The sequence below is a fragment of the Echeneis naucrates genome, chromosome 4, assembly GCF_900963305.1.
Source record: "Echeneis naucrates chromosome 4, fEcheNa1.1, whole genome shotgun sequence".
In the NCBI taxonomy this organism is placed as follows: Eukaryota; Metazoa; Chordata; class Actinopteri; order Carangiformes; family Echeneidae; genus Echeneis; species Echeneis naucrates.
Genome location: NC_042514.1, coordinates 11,267,304 through 11,290,575, shown reverse-complemented (window position 1 = coordinate 11,290,575; position 23,272 = coordinate 11,267,304). Strand labels below are relative to the sequence as shown.

At 40.6% G+C, this 23,272-nt stretch overlaps 3 protein-coding genes across 6 annotated transcripts in view; 2 read left to right on the top strand and 1 right to left on the bottom strand.

Moving 5' to 3' along the window:
• The first annotated feature begins 1,715 nt into the window (after positions 1-1,715).
• On the top strand, positions 1,716-8,810 carry dipk1ab (divergent protein kinase domain 1Ab). 3 transcript variants are annotated; one of them, XM_029499517.1, is made up of 5 exons: positions 1,716-1,784; positions 7,309-7,443; positions 7,528-7,635; positions 7,743-7,919; positions 7,998-8,810. In XM_029499517.1, the coding sequence occupies exons 1-5, from the start codon at positions 1,731-1,733 to the stop codon at positions 8,808-8,810; spliced, it is 1,287 nt and encodes a 428-aa protein (XP_029355377.1). In that variant the 5' UTR covers positions 1,716-1,730. The 3 variants fall into 3 exon arrangements, with proteins under 3 accessions (XP_029355377.1, XP_029355375.1, XP_029355376.1); XM_029499515.1 differs by lacking the exon at positions 7,309-7,443 and having other exon boundaries at positions 1,731-1,784; XM_029499516.1 differs by lacking the exon at positions 7,743-7,919 and having other exon boundaries at positions 1,731-1,784.
• Positions 8,811-9,317: 507 nt separating this feature from the next.
• On the bottom strand, positions 9,318-15,141 carry LOC115042095 (60S ribosomal protein L5). Its single transcript, XM_029500125.1, has 8 exons — positions 14,998-15,141; positions 14,436-14,505; positions 14,213-14,328; positions 13,889-14,023; positions 13,447-13,649; positions 11,205-11,382; positions 9,713-9,801; positions 9,318-9,477 (listed from the first exon to the last, which is right to left on the bottom strand). Exons 1-8 carry the CDS (start codon positions 15,139-15,141, stop codon positions 9,378-9,380), a joined length of 1,035 nt encoding a protein of 344 aa, XP_029355985.1. The 3' UTR covers positions 9,318-9,377.
• A 1,540-nt stretch (positions 15,142-16,681) lies between these two features.
• The window catches only part of evi5b (ecotropic viral integration site 5b), a 34,216-nt gene continuing 27,625 nt past the window's right edge, over positions 16,682-23,272 (top strand). The window contains exon 1 of one of the 2 annotated variants that reach the window (XM_029499260.1): positions 16,682-16,975. The gene's annotated coding sequence lies outside the window, so the exon portion shown is untranslated. Of the gene's footprint in view, positions 16,976-18,469; positions 18,705-23,272 lie in introns of those variants that run through there. The other variant, XM_029499259.1, reaches the window with a different exon arrangement.

Genomic DNA, 23,272 nt, shown 5'->3' with positions numbered 1-23,272 from the left:
ATATTCTTGATTCTAACAACTTTCACCACGCACCTTAAATTTTGTTTTCGTGAGTGATTGTTCCTATCTGATCCGAGCTACAAGCTGCACCGACATCAGAGATATTTAGGATGGTTTCTGTTCTGGCCTTTCATTAGTTGCCCCCTCGTACTGGCTTTTGATTAATGGAACAACAGGTGTGGGCTATAAGGCTGAGCAAGGTTTATTGCATTTGCATGTAATGGACAGCAAATTCAATTCAGACGTGGAAACACATGTAAATTAATCTGAAAGATCTGGTTAATCTAGTCTCAATAACCCAAGTTGACTATATGAGTGGAAAAGCCCATCGATCTAAATATCTCTGGCATTTTCGCTGTGCTCTCCAGCAGCACCACTATCTTCATTTCTGCATCAGCCATGCTCTTTGTTTGTTCTAATGTGGAAATATGTTTTGTTTTGCTTTTATCAGCCCACTCAGAGTGCCTCAAGGTGATCAGCATTACACAATCACAGGAAATACCTTATCTGCATCCAGTTATTGTCCTCTGGGCTCCTCTCTCTCTCTCTCCATGTTCTCTCTGTACAGAATCTAGCAATGCCGCTCTGTCGTCCGTCATGAATTCTTTATTCTTGTGCAATTAAGTATGTCACATGTAACTGTAAAGACAAATTGCTCTGTTTGATTTTCACACTCACAACACAAATTTTTCATGACATGCAATGACAGAAAGTTCGACTGTTGTCTGTTTTGATGGATGATAATGCATGTGTTGGCCATACTAATGTGCTGTATAACTGAGAGCCCATTACCTTTTGTTGATGCACTCCCTGGAGATGCAGTCTTACAGTCTTCTATCTCCACATTATGAGATGCCAGCGAGACGCCTCACATCTCGCAGAGTACTTTTCTAATAAAACAGGGTACAGATTTCAGACAGCTTTAATCCAAAATTGGAAAACATGATAATTTAATATTTCAACTTTTTAATATGTGAATATTTCACCTCATTTCAGAGCATACTCAGCTTTTCTGCAGATTTTTTTGGTTTAGATGTTTGTTCGTTTGTTTGGTTTTTTTACATTTTACAATAACATTTTATGTTGACCTGAGTTTTTCATGTACTATATATTTCATATATGCTTTCATGTCTTTCTCAGCTCTGAAAAACTCTGCAAAGTGCAGGTTTCATCATTTCAACTGTTCAAGCACAAATCCAATAGCACAGTGGTCATGTTTTTGATTTTGGGCCATCCAATTTTCTTTTATTTTTTTCTTTTGATTTTTTTGGCATCACAAATCCAGATGTAAGCGGTCTGACACTTCCAAATCTAAACTGGAGCCAGACGCTTTGGTTACTTAATATCCGACTTTATGCTTGATTAACTTTCCATCTGATTCGTGACTTTCATCCGTATATATTACTGAGAAAAATGAGAAAACCGAATTGATAATAATTCGATAATAATAATTGATAATTGATTCATTGATAGCTGAACTACACGAACAGCTGAGTGTAAATGAGGCATGTCGCCCCAGAAGCGCTCATGGCCAACGTGAGTCTGACTTCGCTGCAGTCTGCCGCCTCGCTGCCTCCAGGCGCTCATCCGTCCACGCCGGAGCCGACACCATCACTCATGTCTCGTATTTGGACGTTTTCCACGATTAACCCTAGGAGGCGTTGTCTGATCCCGAGTGCGCGACGAAATCCATCTCCTCAGCATCTTTTGTGAGATGTTCTGCATCTGCCATGGCGAGGGGTCTCTTTCCATGGGGGGTCTTCAGAAAGCCTCTGTACATCCAGGTAAGGGGTCTGGGAAATCCCTCCTCAGTCGGGAGTCCAGTCGGGAGCAAACCCGTCCGTATCTGGGTGCACACTGGGTGTCTTCAGAGCGGACATTAGGCGACGGACAACTGTTAGAGCCCGCACCGGCTCATCGTTTGACCTTCATGTTGTGAACGGATCGGTGATGAGAAAGGTGTCGGTGTAGGTTTCAATTGCTGCTCGACGGCTCGACAGGAATCAACCATCCTCATGATTCCCGTTGCTGTAGCAACCACATCCATGATGATGCATCCAGCTGTCTCAGTGACACATTCAAGTGAGGCTGTGCCTGAGGCTGAAAAACTTTACCACCAACCGTATTTACATGGCATATCAGACGTTGTTTGTTTGTGTGACTATCAAGTTGAATCGTTGGGCTGGTTTGCCATTAAGATTAAGTGTCCTGAGCTCTTGTGTCTGTAAATCAATCTGAAATCATGGACTGATATTTGATGCGATGCTGCTCTGATCATCCTCATCTGGGAAACTGTTGAGGAACATTATGTAACAGTTCGCTGTGAGTGAAATTAGGTGAGGTCCACAGGGGCATTCATCATAAGTAAAATCCAACTCTGCTGGGGAAGCCCCTCAAGGACGTGTGGAGGTCTGAGAAACCCAAATTTAGGATCCAGACTTAGATTAACAGAGTGAACATGAAAAGCCCCCTCCTGCATCATTGGACCGCAAAGTCTACATATTTCCTTTCAAACCTTTGAGACAGATGGTTGGCATGGTTGGCAATCGCTTTACTCATTTTGGTCAAGTGCAGTGCTGCCTAGCTGATGTTGCACACTTCCTGTCCTTGTCCCTGCATGTCAGAGACAAAAGCTGTCAAGTGAAGGGAATGGAGGGAGAGACAGCCAGTCTCCAGAGACAGCCACCAGCATCGCTCAGTTTTCTAGGCCACCTCAGCCTCGCAGTGACAGCTTAAGAAGTGTCTTTCAGTGATCCTTGGAGAGAAGCTACTTCCACAAGACACAAAATCCGGTGTTGTGCAAAGCCAGATTATTATATTTCACAGTCACGTACAGATATAACAAAATCTACTTACACCTAGTACCAACATGCTGGAGCAGTTTTTTTGCACATGCTGATTTGGATCAACAAATGATAAATAGATGATTTGGTCCATTAAATAATTTACTGTGTATACTTGTGTAACATTCAATTACCAGGTAAAAAAGCATAGAGAGCCAATGAAAACTGTATTTTCAATCACTGAAGCTGATGCTGAACAATAAATTTGAGACGGATTTGGTTCAAATTAAGAGCTTTGATTGGTTTAGGAGTTACCAACACACAATGTTCACTGTAATAGTTATTCTTCCTACCGCTCCTTTAACTTCCACAGCCTGTCATAGAAAAATATGGCAATTGTTGAAATTTGGCCTATTAACATCTGATTTTGCACCAAAAAGACCAAACAAAGCAATGGACAGAGAGAGAGAGAGAGAGAGAGAGAGAGAGAGAGAGAGAGAGAGAGAGAGAGAGAGAGAGCTGTCCCTGCATCAGCTGTGAGTTTGAAGTCATCACAATCTAAATGGTGTCAACTTCCAGTTTGATTTTGCTGATAGTTTAAGATGTATTACAAAAATGATCTAATGTCAAAATCTTGTTGATTTTTATTTTCTTCTTCTTCTTTTTTTTTTTTTTTAACAGGGAGTAGGTTTTAGCTTTAGCTTAAGGCCTTGCAGCAATACAGCGTGACTGTATTTACTGTGTGTGTGTGTTTTATGCTGTGTGTTTGTTGAGATTTACAGCATCGTGGCAGACAGAACAAACTGTTGATGAAATCTATGAGTGTCGCAGTGTTGAGTCAGTATGGTAAATACATGCTTTGGGTGTATGCTGTGTGCTATGTCTGTGATGTTTTGTGTCATATGCTCTCTGGACTCTGATGAGTCAGATCTTTGTAGTCTTTGCACATACAGTGTGGTGTTTCTCTCTCAGGTAGTATGACCCATATTTGTCACGGCTGTCAAGCACCAACTTCAAATGCATCTTTTGTTATTCACTCCTCCGGCTCTCTCCATGTTTTCATGTCTTTCTCAGCTCTGAAAAGCAGCCCATTAACCGGCAGCCTCTGAGGGACAGCTTTATAATCATACATAATGGATGAATGGTGTGCAGTCTGCAAAAACCAAGTGTCAGAACAGCAATGTGCTGTTTCTGATCAGCGACCTTTTTGCCTCTGTGTTTTAAACACCAGGTTGTACTCTGTAACTGCACAGTGTGTTCTTGAATTTTGGTGCATCATTTTAAAGAATTTTCAGGTTTAGTATGGTTTGGATAACAAGGCTGTGGGCAGGAAGGTGGGTGTGGAGGAACAAGTTCAACCAGCTCGAGACGGACTTTTCTTTCCACCCACCTCAGCATATGGCCACAGCTCCCAGTCAGTCTCTAATTAATAGCTGTCACAGCAGCCACAATCAATATCACCTCATTAGCCATGTTTGTGTAACTCTCTTCCCTCACAAAGGGTCAATATGTAATCCCAGAGATAGAAATGCATCGGCCAGAGTTAAAATGGAAGCCACAAGCCATCGATCAGACAGGCCAACCATACATTTGTTTCCCCCCATAGAGTGTGATTTCCATAATGCTTTTGCTGTTGATGCATTTCACCTATGGAAATATCGATGGGAGGTGCACGCAGCGCTTACTTGTGTGGTCACTTCTGTTAAATTTGCTGTGGGTCTGTATGGTCAGATTTGTAAGTAAAACCGATCAATAGATAAGGCAGCAGAGATCTTTGCTCAAGTAGCCTGTCATGGGTAATTGCATTATGTTCTACATCTGCGGCGTATATGTAAATGCTGTAATGTAAACATCTATTGATCAAAAGCGCAATTATCAGTCAGACAGTAAATTAAAAAAAAGGTTTTATATGTCTGGCCCTTTTAATTAGTTCTTAGCCGATCATGATAGAATGTAAGTGAATAGCAACAAAGATTTTAGAAAAATTAGGGTCAGATTGTGAGATTTTTCTGACTGGCCGCATTGAAATGTCTGCAAATATTTATGATTACTATGAACAAGCTGATTCTGTAAATTTATTGTAGGTTGTGAATATATTTTGCGCAAAGTAAGAAAAACACACATTCCACCCAGCATGCAAGTTTGCCGTTTTCCGCAGTGAAAGCAAAACATAAAACGTCATTGTCAGCATCTACAATCATGGCATTTACACAATGCACACTACATGAGACTAAAGAGTAAAGTTAGATTAGAGCAGAATATAAAGAAGCTGTCTGAAAGCCTTGTTTCTGTGAAGTCAGTCATGTCAACAACCCCCCCCCCCAAAAAAAATAAATAAACAAATAAAAAAAAATAGACAGATAATCAATTTAGAGACAGACACTAATGTCATCCCCCTCTCAACTATGAAGATGAAGCTCACATCTTCTCTAGCATTCAGTTTTTGGAGGAACAAAAAGGAGCAGAGTGTCCATTGAGCCATTTTCTCTTACAGGCTGTGTCAAAAACATCCCACAGGGAGATGAAGCACAAGGTTTTACAGAAAGGCAATAGAAGAGGAAGAGAGATAAAGACACTTAAGGCAATAAAGAAAATTGGAAGTGAAAGGGGCAAAGGGTGGAAGCATGGGGAGTCCATCAATGTCAAGCATTGAGTGCAACGATCATTAATAGATGGGAAAGTGCTGCAAAAAAAAAAGTGTGTTATTTTTCACTAATGTTCTCCAGTTGGAGGAATGCCATTATGGATCTAAGCAGATTGTATTTATCACCCAGGGAATGAGAAAGAAAATCAAAAGACAAGGTAATGAGACTGGAGTCCCTCTAAATGTTCCACTGTTACCATTTCAGACCACAAACAGCATTTCCTGTTAATTACACAGCACCTCTTTAGAAGTGATTGCATTAATGATCTGTCTGATCTAACTCAGTTAGGAACTAATTTGTATTCCTTTCACGGGGCTGTTCTTTTACTAATAAGCTAAAAAATGCAAATTCGGAGGTTGCCATATTGACTTTCATTATAATCTCTTAATTTTTATTAATTAATTTGATTATTAATTTATTTTACAGTTGGCACACCACACAATGAACACTTCACATGTTCCAGTTGGTTAATAATAGTCCAAAGATGTAGGCAAAAGAAATAATGAAAGAAGGCAGGTGTGTTTTTGTCGTTAAATAGTGCAGGACTGTCTCCTCTGACTGGCGACCTGTCCAGGGTGAACCCCGCCCCTCGCCCAGACTGAGCTGGGATTGGCTCCAGCACCCCTGCAACCCAGAAACGGAAAAGCAGTAGAAGATGGATGGATGTGTCCTCTGATGGTGCCTCGATTATCTATACCGCCCATCCACACTCACACTCACATCAATGGAAAATTTGGAGTCAATAAATTTCAGCATGACTTTTGCCTATATGATTAAGCCTGAGTACCCGGAGAAATGCACAGAGGCATGGGGAGAACATTCAATCTGTGTCCGGGGGTTCGAAACGCAGAGCCTTCTTGCTGTTTGAGGCAGCAGTGTGAACCCATGCTGCGTGTATTTCGATTGTGATGTCAGTAAACAGTCATTTCCAGACAGTTCCTTTCAGTTCTATCAAGCATCTCAGTAGGTTTCCGCTCTTTGGTTGGATTTAATCTAAGTTTTAACTCAGTCTGTTCATTTTTAGACGGACATAGAAGGCAGCTGTTGGAGAAAAGAAAGCAAAAACATGAGGGGATATTGACAGATGAAAACTGCTTTGTAACTGCGCGATGTGTGAAACATTAGCACATTGTCTGTGACTGTGTGTTTCTGAGAATAACATCTCTTTAATTCAACCAGCAAATAAAAGATGATTCTGCAGTAAAAGATACAATAGAAACATCAACACTGAACAGGAAGTTGAAAAAAGAGATTGGATTGAACACTGTACATCCGTTTGATTCTGGTGGACCAAGAGCAGACCAGAGAAGCTCAAAGAAGGATCAATAAATGAAATAGTTTTATTTGCTTCGTTGCTCGGATGAAAGGGGTGACTGACCTGAGACGCAGCGCAGAATAAGACGTGGGTCTTTCATGGGGTTAGAGAGAGAGCTTTACGTGGCTTATTGAAGATTTAAGAGGCTGAGGTAGTGCAGTCCAGGGACCCGGGGTCCAGCGTAGAGTCAAGGTGGATGAGGTCGGCGGCCACGAGGATGACGGCACAAATTTGGAAGAGGAGGACAAGAACTGCAAACAAGACAGTGAGGGGGAAAGTATATTAGAGACTGAATGAGCATACAGGCTACAGCCAGAAACTGGGTGTTTGAAGCAGAACAGCAAAACAAAGATCCCACACACCTGATTCCACTCCTGCAATCAGGGGTGCGCACACACGCGCACACACACAGAGGAGATTAAAAGGAAAGTCTCTCCCCTAGCTGACAGCTGGGCAGAGGTACAAGGCATTATATGAACCAAGAATTATACTTATGATATATTACAGCAACTTTGTCAAGCAAAAATGTTTCCAACGTTTCAAATCTCTTCAATGTTTTCAATAGGCCAGATTCTCCTACTTACATATGAAGTACCTCTTCTTCTCCTGGCTGGCAGTGCTCGTGGGGAGCTGGATAGTGTACGTGGAGTACTCATCCTACACAGAGCTATGTCGTGGGCACGACTGCAAAATTTCAATAGTGGGTATTTTACTCCTCATATGTAGTATGAATCAAAATGTATATTCTGGCTGTTCACCCTTTTATACTATTGTGTTTCTTCAGTGTGACAAATACAGAAAAGGAGTCATTGATGGTTCAGCCTGCAGCAGCCTTTGTGAGAAAGATACACTCTACCTGGGGAAGTGCTTCACTGCCAAGGCCAACAGCCAGGTCAATGTTTTTGGTGTTTTGTTTTGTTTTTTTTTGGAGGGGTGGGGTCTGTCACATCAAACTGGTCTTTTCCAAGCTGTACCTCTTGATACCCTTGTTTATTTCAGGTTTACTCTGGGAGTTGGGGAGACCTGGAGGGTGTTATTAAATGCCAGATGGAGGAGGTTCCTCATTACGATTTGGGCAATGAGATGGAGCCCAAAAAAGAGGTTGTGGCCTTCAACAAGCCCATCAGGGGCACCTCAGTGGAAAAGTTCAGGGAGATGATCCTCAACCACCTTAAGGTCAGGAAGCCTACAGTACAGTACACACCCAAAGTCTAGAAAGGCAATTAAAAAATATCCAATATTTTCACTTCATAGGCTAAAGTCGGGGATCAGGCCAACCTCGCCAACCTTGCAACCCAAGTGCTGTCGATTGCAGATGCTAATAAAGATGGTCATATCTCACTGCCTGAGGCCCGGTCCACCTGGGCTCTGCTGCAGCTCAATGAGTTCTTGTTAGCTTTAGTCTTACAAGACAGAGAGCACACGCCAAAGTTACTGGGCTTCTGTGGAGACCTGTACGTGATGGAGAAGGTGCCACATTCTCCCCTTTTCGGAATCAGCCTCCCGTGGATTATTGAGGTGTGGATTCCAACAGGCCTGCGCCGCAGAATGGACCAGTTGTTCACCCCTTCCTGGCCACACAAGGCCAAGATCTCCATCGGGCTCCTGGAGCTCGTCGAGGATGTTTTTCATGGCACTTTTGGAAGTTTCCTCATGTGCGACGTAAGAGCCACCAGTTTTGGCTACAACGACCGCCATGACCTGAAGGTGATGGACGCACAGTACATCGTTCCTGAGGCCATCTTCCAAGAGGACATCAGGCAGCAGCGTTGCGATGTGGACGAGGACTGTCTCTACGGCGCTGACTGCCTCACTTCTTGCGACCTCACCAAGCACCGCTGCACACCAGAGGTGACCAGGCCAAACTTAGCTAAAGCCTGCGAAGCACTCAAAGACTATATCCTGAGGGGGGCACCGTCTGATGTGAGAGAGGAGCTTGAGAAGCAGTTATACGCCTGCATTGCACTGAAAGGTTCAACAGAGCACATGGAAATAGAGCACTCGCTGATTCTGAACAATCTTAAGACTTTGCTATGGAAGAAAATTTCTCATACTAAAGACTCTTAATAAGCAATCACTGCACACTGGCACCCCAGTCCCCTTAACTTCTGAAATTATTTTCACTGTGGAAACAATAAGTCTCCTTGTATTCAACTTCACATGTACAGGTGACGCAATTTATTTTTAAGGATTTAGATGAGAGTATCATTTGGATATTATTAAGTAAGCTTTGTGAATGTGCTGGAGCAAAATGACTGATTTTTTTTTTTTTTTTTTTAAACCATGGCATTTATAAATTAATAAATCTGAGTCATATGCCTGAGCAGTGAGTGGTTGTTAAAAGCTTCTGCAGCACATCAGCTACATCCATCTAACAAGACAAATGATAACTTGTGTAGACGGTATGCCATTTTAAAAAATAAGCCTTTCATTGCGCAACAGCAACATTAAATATCCACGTTTCTAAATTAATTAAAGAGAAAAGCCCCAAATGAAATGATCCCAAGGCAAGGTGATCCCTAGTGTTGCTGGGAAAAGATCTTTTAAATGCACAGAAGTACACAAAAGATGCAACCCTTTTTGAAAGATTTATTTGGACAAACTCTTGCATTAGGAACCAGGCAGACTGATAATTCACTCTGCTGCCTCCTGTTCCTGAGCTCGGAGGAAGCTGGCCTTCTTCTGAGCAACACGGTCTTTCCTCTGGGCCAGAGACAGCTTGGCACGGTTCCACCTAGGTTACAGTAACATGCACAATGAGCACACACCCGAACTGATCATATTCAAACTACTGTGTAAATCTAGTTCAAACCAACAGGTGTGGTCAGGTGTCAAACCAGTTCTGACTGAAATTAGCAATATATGAAAGTCATAAAATTCCTTCTTAACACAGAAGAACTCGCATCGCTAAATATTTGCTATCATTTGTAAGTTATAAACGCACTTAAAAAAAAGTTATAAGTTCTCACCTCTTCTTTTTGACTTCTTTGGGGGGCTTCTTTTCGTGGACTGGGTTCTCACGGATGGCAGCATGGGCCTTTTTGTACATTTCCTCAATCTGAAAGATGAATAGCCAAAATGTATGTGTAAGGATAAATACAGTTTAACAGAGATGTAACAATATTGAAGCAAATTCTACCAGCCAAATAACATTTTATGATTTTCCTCCTTCAATTTAGATATTGCACTTTGCCATATTGGCAGTTCAACTGTATTTAGATACATTTTGTAGCTTTAAAATATCATTTGTTGTTTGCTTATGAAAGCATGTATAAAATGTAGATATTAGCATTAAAGACTTAATACAATGTCGAAGACTGATGAGTTTGTTATCAACCGTATTTCAGCATGTAATCACTTCCTGCCTAAGACTGTCTAGATGACAGTAAAATCCATGCTCCTTTCCAGTGTTAGTAACAGTCCAACGGGTCTCCAAAATACAGTTTCACTCGACTGAAAATCTGTTTTGGCCAATTCTCTGCCTTGTGTTGTGATTAATAAAACATTGAATATTAAAATTGAGCTATAAACTTGTCAACAGTTAGGTCACAGAATGAGAAAATGCCAAATTGTGGTTCAGAGCCAATCCCAAATCTGTGTAAACATTAACCATCACTCAGTGAGATTATACTTCTCAGCCTGAAAGGTATGAATATGAATTGATGCTATGACCCAACTACGCAAAACAATTGATGTTAACTCTGTATTTGAAACCTTACAGAAGTTATCTACTCAAACAAAAAACTGAGCCAAATTCAGTTAACGGACATCATTGGTTCGGTTAAAGGACATGATTGGCACAGCCTGATGCTTCTCAGGAGGAATCATTTATGGCCATGGGAAATATGCCCCCAATGTGCATAATTTCATTTCAGGAAAAAGTTCTTCGTTCATGGACTGGAAGAGCAAGGCTCAAATGTCAATGTCGGCTTTGTGGGAATGGTTAAGAGCTTAACAGTACTGACAAGATCAACTATAACAAGCTGACTGAAGATCAGCATCTCCTTTCTCAGTATGTACATCAAAATCCAGAATTAAATTACCCTGGCACTAAATTATTAAAGATTGTAGTATCGACAAGCTTGAAAGCACTCAGTGCTAAAAAGAAAGTGTGAAAATAAATTTCCTATTCCTCATTATTGGTATTCTTAAGTTGTCTTGCCCATTTTCTTGCTAAATACAAAGTTTTTCTGATGCAGTTTGACAATTCCTGAAAAGGTCTGTCCTTCTGGTCCAATGGTTGTTACTTACTGTTGCACAATGATAAAATAGGTATTTTGGGGAGAGATTATATACATTTATATTGCAATTTAAATATATTCCTGTTTCTTTTAATATTTACATTTTCAACTACAATGAATAATGCCATTTAAGTCCCACTGTGATGAGCAATACAGGTAAAAGTAGTATACTTGTCATCTCCTTATTGACAATTTTGGAAAGCATAAAAAAAGGACTTGCCGAATCGGGGGTGACTCCATTCTTGATGAAGCGGGAGAACTGCTTCTTGTAAGCATCCTCATCTTCCTCCATCAGGTAGCTCATGTACTCTGACACATTGATGCCCATGATGTGCTTGCGGTGGACTTCAGCGTTGAACTCCTTGCTCTCTACATCATACCCAGGGAAGCGTTTAGTGCTAAGAAAAGAAATGAGCATACAAACACAAAAGAGTAAATCCTTAGCTAATTCAGTGAAACATTACAATTCAAAAACTAAGCACTAGACATATCAAGACATTAACTCAGGGTTTAATGAACATGGCACTAATTCATAGAACGTACTGTTTGAAGTTGCTGGTGTTTCACCATGCAATGCTTAATTGCCTTATGAGCCTCATTCATACCTGCCGTTAAAATTATCTGTATTTAAATAATTTACCAGGCAACATCTCCACATCACTCATCCTGCGTTTACAATGGATATGCATCATTTTTGTTTCATTAGTACTGACTGGATGTCAGTGTGTCTGATGTCAGAGAAGGTTAAGCAGGGAGTCAATCCTTCAGCTGTGACTTCAACCACAATTTAAATCAGACCTACTGCAAGAAAAACCCACTTACTAAATATTCTGTTGCCAAATATAAAAGGTATTTGTTGTACATTAGAGTGTGTGTGTGTGTATGTATGTATGTATGTATGTATGTATGTATATATATATATATATATATATATATATATATATATATATATATATATATATATATATATATATGCTTACAATCTGCTTACAATATATATATATATATAAATAAACAGCATGAAATCTTGGTAAAAGTAATTTTCCTGTCACATATAAACTGAAACTGAATTCACGGAGCTGATGAATCCAGAGCGTTTTGCTTTTACCTGACATCCTGATTAATAATTAAACATGGAGCCACTAAGTGACAAAACTGTCAATCGTCTTACATTAAAGGTAATGATTTACCTTTAATTGTGCAGTGGATGTGGTTCTTCACTAAAATTGCTCATCTTTAGTAATGTAGTCACATTTAATTAAAATCCACACAAAAAAAACCCCACCACATTTGTAAAAGATGCTAGAAGATGAGCTGACACCTACTGTAGGAGAAAAATGTGTCGAAATTCCATTCACAGACTCAAAAACACTCCCACTACAAGCTTAGCTTTGAGGGTACGACTGGTTATCAAAGTTGATGGTTTTTTTGACACTGACCGAACCGCCTTGATTCCCAAGTATCAAAAAATTTCAGGTTGTTCGGGTGTGGGCTGATAAGCATGCTGTATTTTTGATGTGCCAAGATCTAAAAATGCTGGTGACAAGCTGTATCAAGTCATCCAGAAAAAACACGAGGTTATACCGTGGCTTATGGCCAGAGATGGTACTTACAGTGCGTGTGTATTATTGTTGTTTGAAAGGATCTAGTGTGGATTTTTTTTTTTTTTTTTAATACTATAATGAGTAATGTCATGGGTAGCATAGCGGTTAGCGCTGTTGCCCCACAGCAAAAAGCTCACGCGTTCGGTTCCTGGGCCTGGGGCCTTTCTGTGCAGAGTTTGCATGTTCTCCCTGTGCCTGCGTGGGTTTCTTCTGGGCACTCCCTTATCCTCCCACTGTCCAAAGACATCACGTTTAGGTGGATTTATGCCTCTAAATTGTCCATAGGTCTGAGTGTGAGTGGTTGTCTGTCTGTGTATGTTGGCCCTGCGATGGACTAGCAACCTGTCCAGGGTGTATTCTGCCCTCACCCAATGTGAGCTGTCAGCAGCAACCCCGCGACCCGGAAATGGAAAAGCGGTTGAAAATTAATGCATGAGTAACGTCATCTTGTTGAAACTGATGTCATAAAACTGGTATCGAAAAGAGGATCGTTTTGCATTAAATAGGAAATAAAGCCAAATTAAAGACAAAATTAGTGAAGATAGTTGTCATTTTAGGAAAAAGCTAATGGAATCAAGCCATCACTTATTTGTACCTTTGGTTTTGCTACAGTGGCACGAAAAGTATTTCCATGTGAAACACTTGATATGCAAAATCGCGAGTAATGATGCATCCTTACTCCAAACTTCAATAAGACCCACAACAGTATTCCCATGTTACCATATGCAGCGTCCAGAAAATGTTAAGCCTTTCTTGGCATTTTATCTAATGACTCTTCAAAATAGTAATACCTAATTTTCCCCACACATCCTGCAAAGCACTCCCTCACGGTACATGATTGTAAGCAGAAGTGATTACCTGTGTGGGATGGACAGGCCTCCATCCACAGCCCCCTTCAGAGCACCGAACACCTTGTTGCCTGTTGTGGTTCTGGCAAGCCCAGCATCAAGGTAGCATGTGAAAGCACCTGGCTGACCATCAATGCTCTCCACATTGAACTCATCGCCTGTCACTTCCACCTGGCCATCGTACACCTTATCCAGGCCAAACTTGTTCAACAGCTGAGAACAACAACAAAAAATGGAGCAAAAAAAATCAAACAATGAGATTTAAAAGTTCAACATCGGGTTCAGCAGGCAATTACTTTTTCCTCACCTTTTCACAAATGCGACCTGCTGTATTCATTTATCTTCTACATTTTGAAATATTTTTCGATAAGGACATTCATTTTCAACTTAACTGAGGTCTGAGATGGGTATCTGACAGCAGAGTATCTTGTGCAAACCAAAGGTGTACTTACTCTGCGGGCCAGCAGCAGACCAGTGCAGTAAGCTGCTGCGTAGTTTGTCAAACCAACGGAGATCCCGTATTTTGGCAGCTCGTGTGAGTAGGCCGCACACACGATCATATCACCCTCAATCTTGGCATAGGCGATCTACAATGCGATGATGTGACCATTAAATTCACATTTATATCCCTGATTGTAAGAGTTTTGATTAACACAAGACATTAATACTAAAGCTTACATAATGTGTTGCAAACTTCTAAGAAGACCTCGTGTTCCCCACATCTTTATTTCACCATTATGAAAGCGTTTGCACAAGTGGCCTGTGTGAATGCTCACCTGGCAGATGATGTCTCTGTTTGAGAAACGGACAATCATCCGGTACTTAGGTGTGTTGTACTTGTTCTTATCTTGGACGACCAGGCGCTTACGAGCAAAGAAGTCAGTTTTGCCCTCTGGAGGAGAAATAAAAAATAAATAAATAAATAAATAAAAAACAAATAAACAATCCCCAAAGTGACCCAAAGATTCAGAGGAAGGAGACCATCAGAGGGTGTCTTACCTCTCCTCCTCCTGAATTTCACCTGGTACCTCTTGAAGTAGGCCTTGTTCTTCACCACTTTAACAAAACCCTGCAACAAGACAAGCATCCGGTCAAAATGGGCCAGACTGACCAACGCATGCCGTGTGTCGGTTCAGTTTTTTTTTTTTTTTTTTCCCCCTTTGTGTTAGATAGTTGTGTTGTCGCTGTCCAGCCCTGACACTGGACCGACCAACACCAGAGAGCTGACCGACGGGAGTTAGCAGCTCTGCTACAGAGGTGACGAGACGCACACGGGTTTGTGGAAAGCCGTTCAAATGGGAACTCACAGGCTGTAGTCCTGCAAGGATCATTTACTGATCCACAAAGCAGCAGTACAGCAGGAAAAGGTCAACAGGAAGCAGTGAGTTTGGGAAGGCAGGTAGCCATTAGGCCACGTTTAAGCGGACCGGGTGAGCATTAGCCGGAGTGAATCTATCTTCATCTGAAAACCAGCGACATGTTTTTAAACTTCTGACAGCACGCCGCGAACAGTGTACGTCTTAGTTATGCCCGTAGGAACATATCGGGACGAATTACCAACCATTTTGCAGTCTTTTTGTCTCCTTATGAAGGAGCCCGGAGTCAAAGACTGAGGGGTTGACTCCGCTGCACTGGAAAAAGGAAGAGCGCCGCGCGCATGCGCCGTAAGTAGCGTGCGACAGGATGAGCCGCGGTGAGGCGCCATGCTGCAGAGATTCAGCGGGCTGCCCTCTGCCGAGCTGGAGCCGCCATTTCAACACAGTAACTCCAGTCCAAGCGGCTTAGGGCTGAAATCTGAGCGGAGTCACGCTGGTGTAACTCTCAGCTTTGGTGTTTTTACTGTGCAGCTGTTTACCGGCACACAGAGATCATCCATTCATCAGCTCCCATGACAACAGAGTCTGCTGCTGCCATGACAACAGACACCGCTGCTGACTGATGATTTTTTTTTTTTTTTTTATATACTTTAAATGTTGATGTTTTGTAATTGAACAACTGACAGGTCGGTAATTTGGCCTGGCAGCCATGTTGAGTAGGCCTCGGGAATGTTTTTAGGTTTTTCAACATTGATTTGTAGCTTACTTTGTTAATGTGCTCACTGTGCTATTGAAGGAGCTCGAATCAACACACATTCACAATTTCCTACTGACCATCCTTCAAATACCCTACACTATATATATATATATATATATATATATATGATTTTAGGTCTTGAAATTTAGAAATATTATCTTGTACCATCAAAGGTGGATCTTGGTGAGTTTCACTATTTAAAAAATGTATTCATGCAATTCAGAATAAAACAATTCTTCCACCTACCAAAAGTGACATCTGGTATAATCTAGATAATTCTTAATGCTGAAATCTCCCTGTACATGTTTCGACATCACTGTGTCAAGGTGGTGGCAGTTTGTAGTCAAGAATTGTAAAACCTTGGTAAATAATATTTCATCTTCCAGCATGCTTCACTGTATAAATGGCAGCTGTTTGCCCATTCATGTACACACTCTCTTTAAAATCAGGTGAAAAAGTATATCGTCTGAAAAACACTGACTACATCTGAGTCTATGAAACCCTGTCAGACCTCATGAAAGGAACTTTATATGTTATAAAACCATAAAGATACACGATGATTAAAAAGATGGAACTGTGGTGTATTGTGTAGTATTGTTATGTAATGTAATCAAGTATCAATCAGCTGGGATTAAAAGGCGCATACAGTAGAATGTATCTGGTGTGACTGCAAATAACCACAGCAAATCTACAGTTAAGGACATTAAAGTAATAAGCATGATGTCTGATGCACTTCCTGCATAAAGATTTGAACTTTTACTAAATTACCAAGCACATAGTTATTAAAAACACATCATTATGGTGAAATATTACTAAAAAGCCAAACTGACAGTTTATAGCAGTAATATTTTACTGAATATTATTAAAATCATTTATTCTATTTTATTGTGTGCCTGAGTAATAAAACTCTTGGTTCACAAACTGGGTCATGACTGAGAAATATTTGACAGTGCGTACCTCTTTAAGTATTTGTTGATGATGATGACAAGCTGTAACTGTTGAGAAACTTCACCAGATTCTATCACAGTGGTGCTGCTAAGTTCAGCGTCAGTCTTTGCCACTTTAAGTTACTTCTATGAAAAAAGGAGTGTCTAACAACCAACAAAAGATTTGCGTCACCATTCCCATGTAAAACCAGAAGAGTAGGTTTTATGACTCTTTGGTATGTGAATGAAAGCGGTTGACTTTACAAAATTTCACTTCATCGTGAGTTTCTGTTGACATCTCTTGCTACTTGTGTAGTTTAGACGACCTATTATCAGATTTTAGTTTGTTACAAATAACTATTTGTTTACGTGAAGACTAAGAACAAAGTTAGGATATAGTTTCAGTTGATTTAGAGTATTAGCTACTACTAACTTCAACACAACTCACGTCATCTGAACAAGCTTCAGTTCTGAGGCTACAGGTTCAAACCTCCAGTCAACTCCAGCAGAAGTATTTTTCTTCTCAGCAATGAATTTCAGGTAAGACATACTGATCAGATATGAACCACACACTACAGGAAGCTTGAGAGAATTATTTGACTTGTGCTGGACCTAAAGACAAAAAGACTACTCAATACAGGTTTGTTACTTTCTTATTTGACCTGTTAAAATCTCTGTTACAAGGCTGTGTGTAACATGCTGAGATTGAAACAGAATTAAAATTGCTCAGTTGTCTCTGATGGGCATTGATTTTATCTACTAAATCGGTCAGTCGAAGAAAGATAAAAAAAATAATGTAAAAACTTTATGAAGCACTGGTGACCTCAGAGCTTGTTGTTCCAATCTGTGATGACTGAAGATAGACTGTGTTGTGTCTTCTGAATGCAATTTAGCCATGACTTAATTAAATGCTCAACATGGCACCATGCGCCCTTCTCGACCCCTAAGTACCGCTATAACTTATGCTAAATTAGCACCTGGAGGTTATTGTTCTTATACCAGTTTAGGAGATTTTTGGGTATATTCAACATGAGTAAATGTATTTTCATTGAGTAGATTCTTGAAGCTGGAAAGTATTCAATTATTTTGGGAAAGACAAGTACTATAAACACTTACAGGCTGTGGAGAAACATTTAAATTGGTCACTTTGTGGCAGATTGCATTTGGCAGAATCATGAGTAAACCAATGATTTAGTCACAAATATTTAGTACGACGTTATCCTTGTTTGAAGGCGCTTAATAAAGAGCTAAAAGTGGCTTTCACCTGACATCCCTCGATTTCTCCCCTTCTTTTTTTCTGTTATCTCTTCAAACCTAATGTCTCTTTTCTTTCCTCTCTGCTTTAACCCTTATGTTCTTGCCATATTAATGCACACACATGCATACCCACTAACACACACATACTAAATACACTAAAAGTGTTCCGTTTTTTTATATTCTATATTTATGTATATACTTCACTCATGTGGATGCTTTGTTTGGTCCCCCTCTTGTCCACAATGCCCGTATTGTCCTGTATGATGTGTTTTTCCCTGTTAGAGTTTTCACAGTTTTCGTTTTTATTAAGGAAGTTTTTCCTTGCCACTGTTGCCAAGTGCTTGCTCATCGGGGGATCTGTTGGGTCTCTTTAAATAAATTTATAAAGAGTTTGGTCTAGACCTGCTCTATATGTAAAGTGCCTTGATGTAACTTTGTTATGATTTGGCGCTGTACAAATAAATCTGATTAGTGCACACAATTTATGATCATTGCTCATATTTCACCAAATAAATTAAGGAACAGATTCTTTGTACGTATGAGCTGTGCAATAATAGTAATTTGGTATGTGATATGGCCAAATGTCCCGACTCCCCACTTTTGGATGCAGTTACTGACGGCGGACGCTGGGTGGTGCTGCTGTTCCGGGTTAGAGGCGGTGTGTGTGTGTGTGTGTGTGTGCGTGTGTGTGTGTGTGGTGGAGGGGGGGGGGGGGCGCATGCTCTGTGCGATGTAAACACTTGAATAGGCCCCGTCGTCTGCTCCGGCCCTGCAGACGTCTGTGTACACGTATCATATATACGGCTGCATGGGCTGGACCGCGGAGTGAATGGGAGCAGGCCAACTTCGCTGTGGCTAGCCTTCAGATGGAAACACGGCTCGGCTATCTGGAGCACTGCAGCTAATGTGCGCCGGTGAAGTGCAACAAAAGCGGCCCTTTTCTCCCAGAAGCGGCACCGCACTGCATGGGAAGCAGGCGACGTTTGCTGCGGCTGGTTAAAAACGCTTCAAGGTAAAGGATACTCTTGGTGCGGGTTTTTTTTTTTTTTTTTAATATATCCCTGAGGGGGGTGGGCTCTGTCTAATCCCTGGAATGGACACTAACTTATACAACGACTCCCAAGTTGCTGCTCTTTATTTATCCGCTTGGTCTGAGTTTATGGAGGTTGTCATTACCCAACTCTTACACGTTTATTAGCAGCAATGTCCGATTACGTTGTTGCTCGTCGGCGTTGTCGCTTCTTGCACGCCGTTGAGCTCTTAATTGGGTTTTGCCAAAGGCTCCGGCTATTCTCTGGAACAACATACAGTGTAGTAGAAAGCAGGACATGTTTTTCTGCTCGCATTAATGTTAATATATATTTATTTATTTTTTTCCACGACCGGAGCCTGGTCGAGCCTATCGACGTGAGAGCTTTTGTGGAAGAAATGTGCAGTGTGCTGTTTCCTTTTGATGCTGGTTCTCCATTTCGGCTCACAACAGCAGCCAGCCATAAAAGGAACTGGGGACTTCTTCTCCGGTGTCCGACACATCGCTCCTCTGTTGACTGCCTGCTTTTCGAAATGTCTCTGGCAGACGAGAGAGGATATCGATTGTGATTTTTGCACAGCTCGGATGTCGAACTGGCTGCCTTAGTTTCGGGATATCTTTAAGTCAATCTGCGGGGGGGGGGGGTTCACTTTTAATGTGCAGCCGCAACGGAGCTGTGGGCGCAAATGGAAATGGACCCAAACGCACCAAAGTTTAACGCCATTACAATCAGGCTTAATCCACCGAGGGCAACAGCGACAGCTCCTAAAGTCAGGCTGGAAATAAACGGGGATGGCATGTAAAGAGAGAGACGTCAGTTATAGGAGGAGGGTCAGTGGTCACTGACTGGGATCACACTGTATCTTAATAATGGTGATACTGCAGGTTTAAAACTGGGAGAGACAGAAACAATATTTACACCAACCACAGCTGAATTATACAGCTGTTTACTGTATTTTATTAGTGATGTGAGGGAACAATGTCAAGTGATCACCGGGCCAGCAGAATTTGGGTGTATCAGTGGGTCTAAATGTTTTTTAGATTGCTGGATTGTAATTTTATTAGTACACAAGTGTTAAAATCTTAGTGTCCTTCGACTGCAATTACATCTTAAGAATAAGAGTTTGATATCTCACAAAGTGTGTAATGGAAATGTGTGGCTAAAGTAGTGTTGCTGCTAAAAGCATGAGCTTAGTCAAGAAATTACCTAAATTAAATTACTTACTTTGAGAGTGTGACTTTGTGGTGTTAAAATTAGTTTCCTGGGTGGTCATGGCCTGATGCTTCTTCAATCAACGCTTAACAGCTCAGTTTTGTTTGGTGTTTTTTGTCACTGAATTGTATATGTGAGTCTAGCGACTTGTCAGTACTAGTTTCACAAGCTTTGCGCTGACCCCCTGGCCTCAGCACATTCCCAGAGACGTACAGAAAGCGCTCAGATAAATCTGCTGTGAATTACAGAGCCAGGTACTTTGTGTGTGTGTGTGTTGTCATTTTTATCTGACTTGCATCTGTATAAGTTTTAAATGTTTTCATCTGGAGAGCTCAATTGAGGATAGAGAAGCTGAGTGAGCTGTTGTTGGAGGTTTCAAGAGCAAAAATGAAAGAAGTTAACCCTTTGATAAAACCAAATCATAACATGGATACATCCAAAGTTCTTTTGCTAGACAGAAATACGCATTTCTTAGAATAATTATTTTCATTTTGTCATGTATTGTAAGCTATAACTTGACACTCAAAAGCCTAAAGTAATACAGGCATAGTATTTCCGAGCTCTCTCACCTCTTGAGTCAGCCTTCAATTTAATTGTTTATGGTTTTCTTTGTTCATGATTATATCAATCTTCCTTTTCAGTACTGAAAATGTAGCAGTCATACTACAATATCAGTGCTTTATCAGACTGCAAATGTTGCCCAAATGTAAAATTTTAGCCAATGTGTTTATCCCGCATTATGTGGCTGCATAATGATGAACAGCCCTCAGCAAGACCATTGAAATGCTGATTGTACACTGGGAAAATCTGAGCTTCCCTGTGTTTGTGAAGTGAAAGGCCATTATACCTCAGTGTGAGTGTGTTTTTGTAAGTCAGGGCTGTGTTTTAATACCCTCACACAGCTCATGGCCAGTGTGTTTCCCTTAAGAGGGCCATGCTCTCTCCTGCTGGGCCAGACAAGTTTGTTCTGATTCACTGCTCAGTAATAATACATAAAAGACAACTACGATGGAGAAAGGGGAGATACATAAGTCTTAATTTTCATGTTGGATGATGACTCAAAAAAATTTTCAGAATGGAACTAGTTATATATTTGTCCTGAAGGGTATTTTTTCTTTCTTTCTCCACTGTGGGTGTTTTTGCATTTTGTATAAGGGGAAAGGAAATGCTTCTTTGCTTTTTCTCAGTTCCCTAATTATCCTAAAGTTGTTTTTTGCTGACACTCTCTTCTTGCCCTGCTGTGAGTTTCATTATCTATGCACACTGCATCTCAGGGCCCCTCTGAGTCCGTTGGCAAACACAAGCAGAAACAACCTGTATCCAGGATTTATTGGGAAGTCTTACTTCATTTGGCTGACCTGGCTATAAAGTGTCTTCATAAGCAGCTTTCTGACCAAAAGTGCTCCTCCCTTGCAGAACCTAAAAGGTTCCTATGGCCCGGTGTCTGTTGCTTTTCCAACAGTGACCTGAAGTCCTGGGGAGACTAGGCTAATCAGGGCAATGAGCTATGGAATAACAATAAACCACCTTTCCTTTAAGTGACAGTAAGAAGAAAATCAAAGCCCACACACCAATATTAGACATCTTTGTTTGATGTACTTCCACTCTGATAGTTTAGTATGTAGTATGATTAGTTTACTTATGTTGCAGATAAAAAAAAAGACAGAAAAAATATAGTAATATATCTATTTTCTCAAAAAATTACTTTATTCTCATAATATTCTGACTTTCTTCTTGAAATCTTTTTTTTTGTTGAAATATATGTGTGCATTTTTTTGTTTTCTCCAAAATGGCCCTAAAACTCAGTCAAACAGACTAAACATGGTGGGTGAAATAAAATGCTGTGGTTACTCAGCTAAACAGAAATGTTCTGACCTCAGGCTGCACCCACAAATATCCTGGGACATTGGAAAGTACTATTGTCCCAGTAGGGACTTTTTGGGGGGTAAATCAATGGCCCAGGAACTTTTTTTCTCATATTTTGCTATACAAGCATGATCTTCAGTTTGTCTTCAGTCAGCTTAAAAAATAAAACATAATGTACATTAAAATTTTATTTTAGTCTTGTAAAATAAAGCAGAACAAAAATTCCTAAATGATAAGGTTCATCCTCCAAAGTAAGGGAAGACCTTGGTCTATATTTACTTTTGAATAAATTCACCTGATGAACCTTTTTCTTCCCGGATAGTTCTGCATGGTATCCTGCATTGGCAGCCAGTCTTTGAAGCAACCTCGTTCTCTTGCATTCTATTTCTGCTTTCAATGAGGACGAGCAGACACAAAGCTAGTGTGCCTGACTCACTGATGCAAAAAATTTGGGAGGGTAAAAAAAAAAAAAAAATCTTGGTAGGATTCTTGTTTAATAAATAATCAGTTCATTTAAAACTGGAAGGTGAATGATTCATGATATAGAGCGATTAAATGGATTAGATAATTGTACTGTAAGCTGTACATAGCTGGTTGTAAGGGGTTTAAATGTGCTGCTTTTCTTTTTTTTTTTTTTTTTTTCTTTGTCTGTACAGGATGTCGATTACCGGTGGGGATCCTTTTATATGTATATTGTGAGTAGGCAAACGTGTCCCTGTGAAGTTTAAGGTCTTCTTGTTAGATGGATGTTGTGTATTTGTTATGGACATGTGTATGTTGTGATGGAGAAGATGAAAGTCTATTTAGCAAGAATATACAGTAAAATAATTACCGTAATCAGTGTTTTAAAAAAGAATACTGTTATTCTGCCCAGTCAGACCTGCTCTTCCTATGTATTTTTCTGGGATGTAAGAGGATGTGTTAATTCATGCTCTGTTTTAAACATCAGTTTTTGAAATATCTGAACTTTTGTTGTCTCATTTCAAAAAAATCATTGGTCACCAGAAACCACAGCATGACGACCTACATTCATTCAAGTGAAACATTAGTTTCCAGTGTCAATACGTCAAACACGCCTTACGTCTTAATGATAATGTTACATGTTCTGGGTAATGAGCTGGTCTGTTCACATTAGTTTTTTCAGACATTACATGTGGAAGTTTGTGGAAGTGAGCCTGTTGGGTAAAGTTTGTTTAATGTAATGTCAGAAGCTTAAAGGATTCAGACAGTTGCATCCTGACAGAGCTCATGCAGATAATGTCTAGAAAAGTCTGTGGTTGCTGTGCATTGGTAAAAACACGATCAGCGTCAGTATACAGGAGGACAAAAAAGCCAAGCTAGCATAATTTCTGTACTGTACTGTAACACATTCCTGTCGCCACATATACCACAATCTTCTCCTCCTCCTCCTCCTTTTGTTCGTCTCTCCTTTCAGTTTGTCTTCAGCCCTCCGTAGACCTGATGCACACAG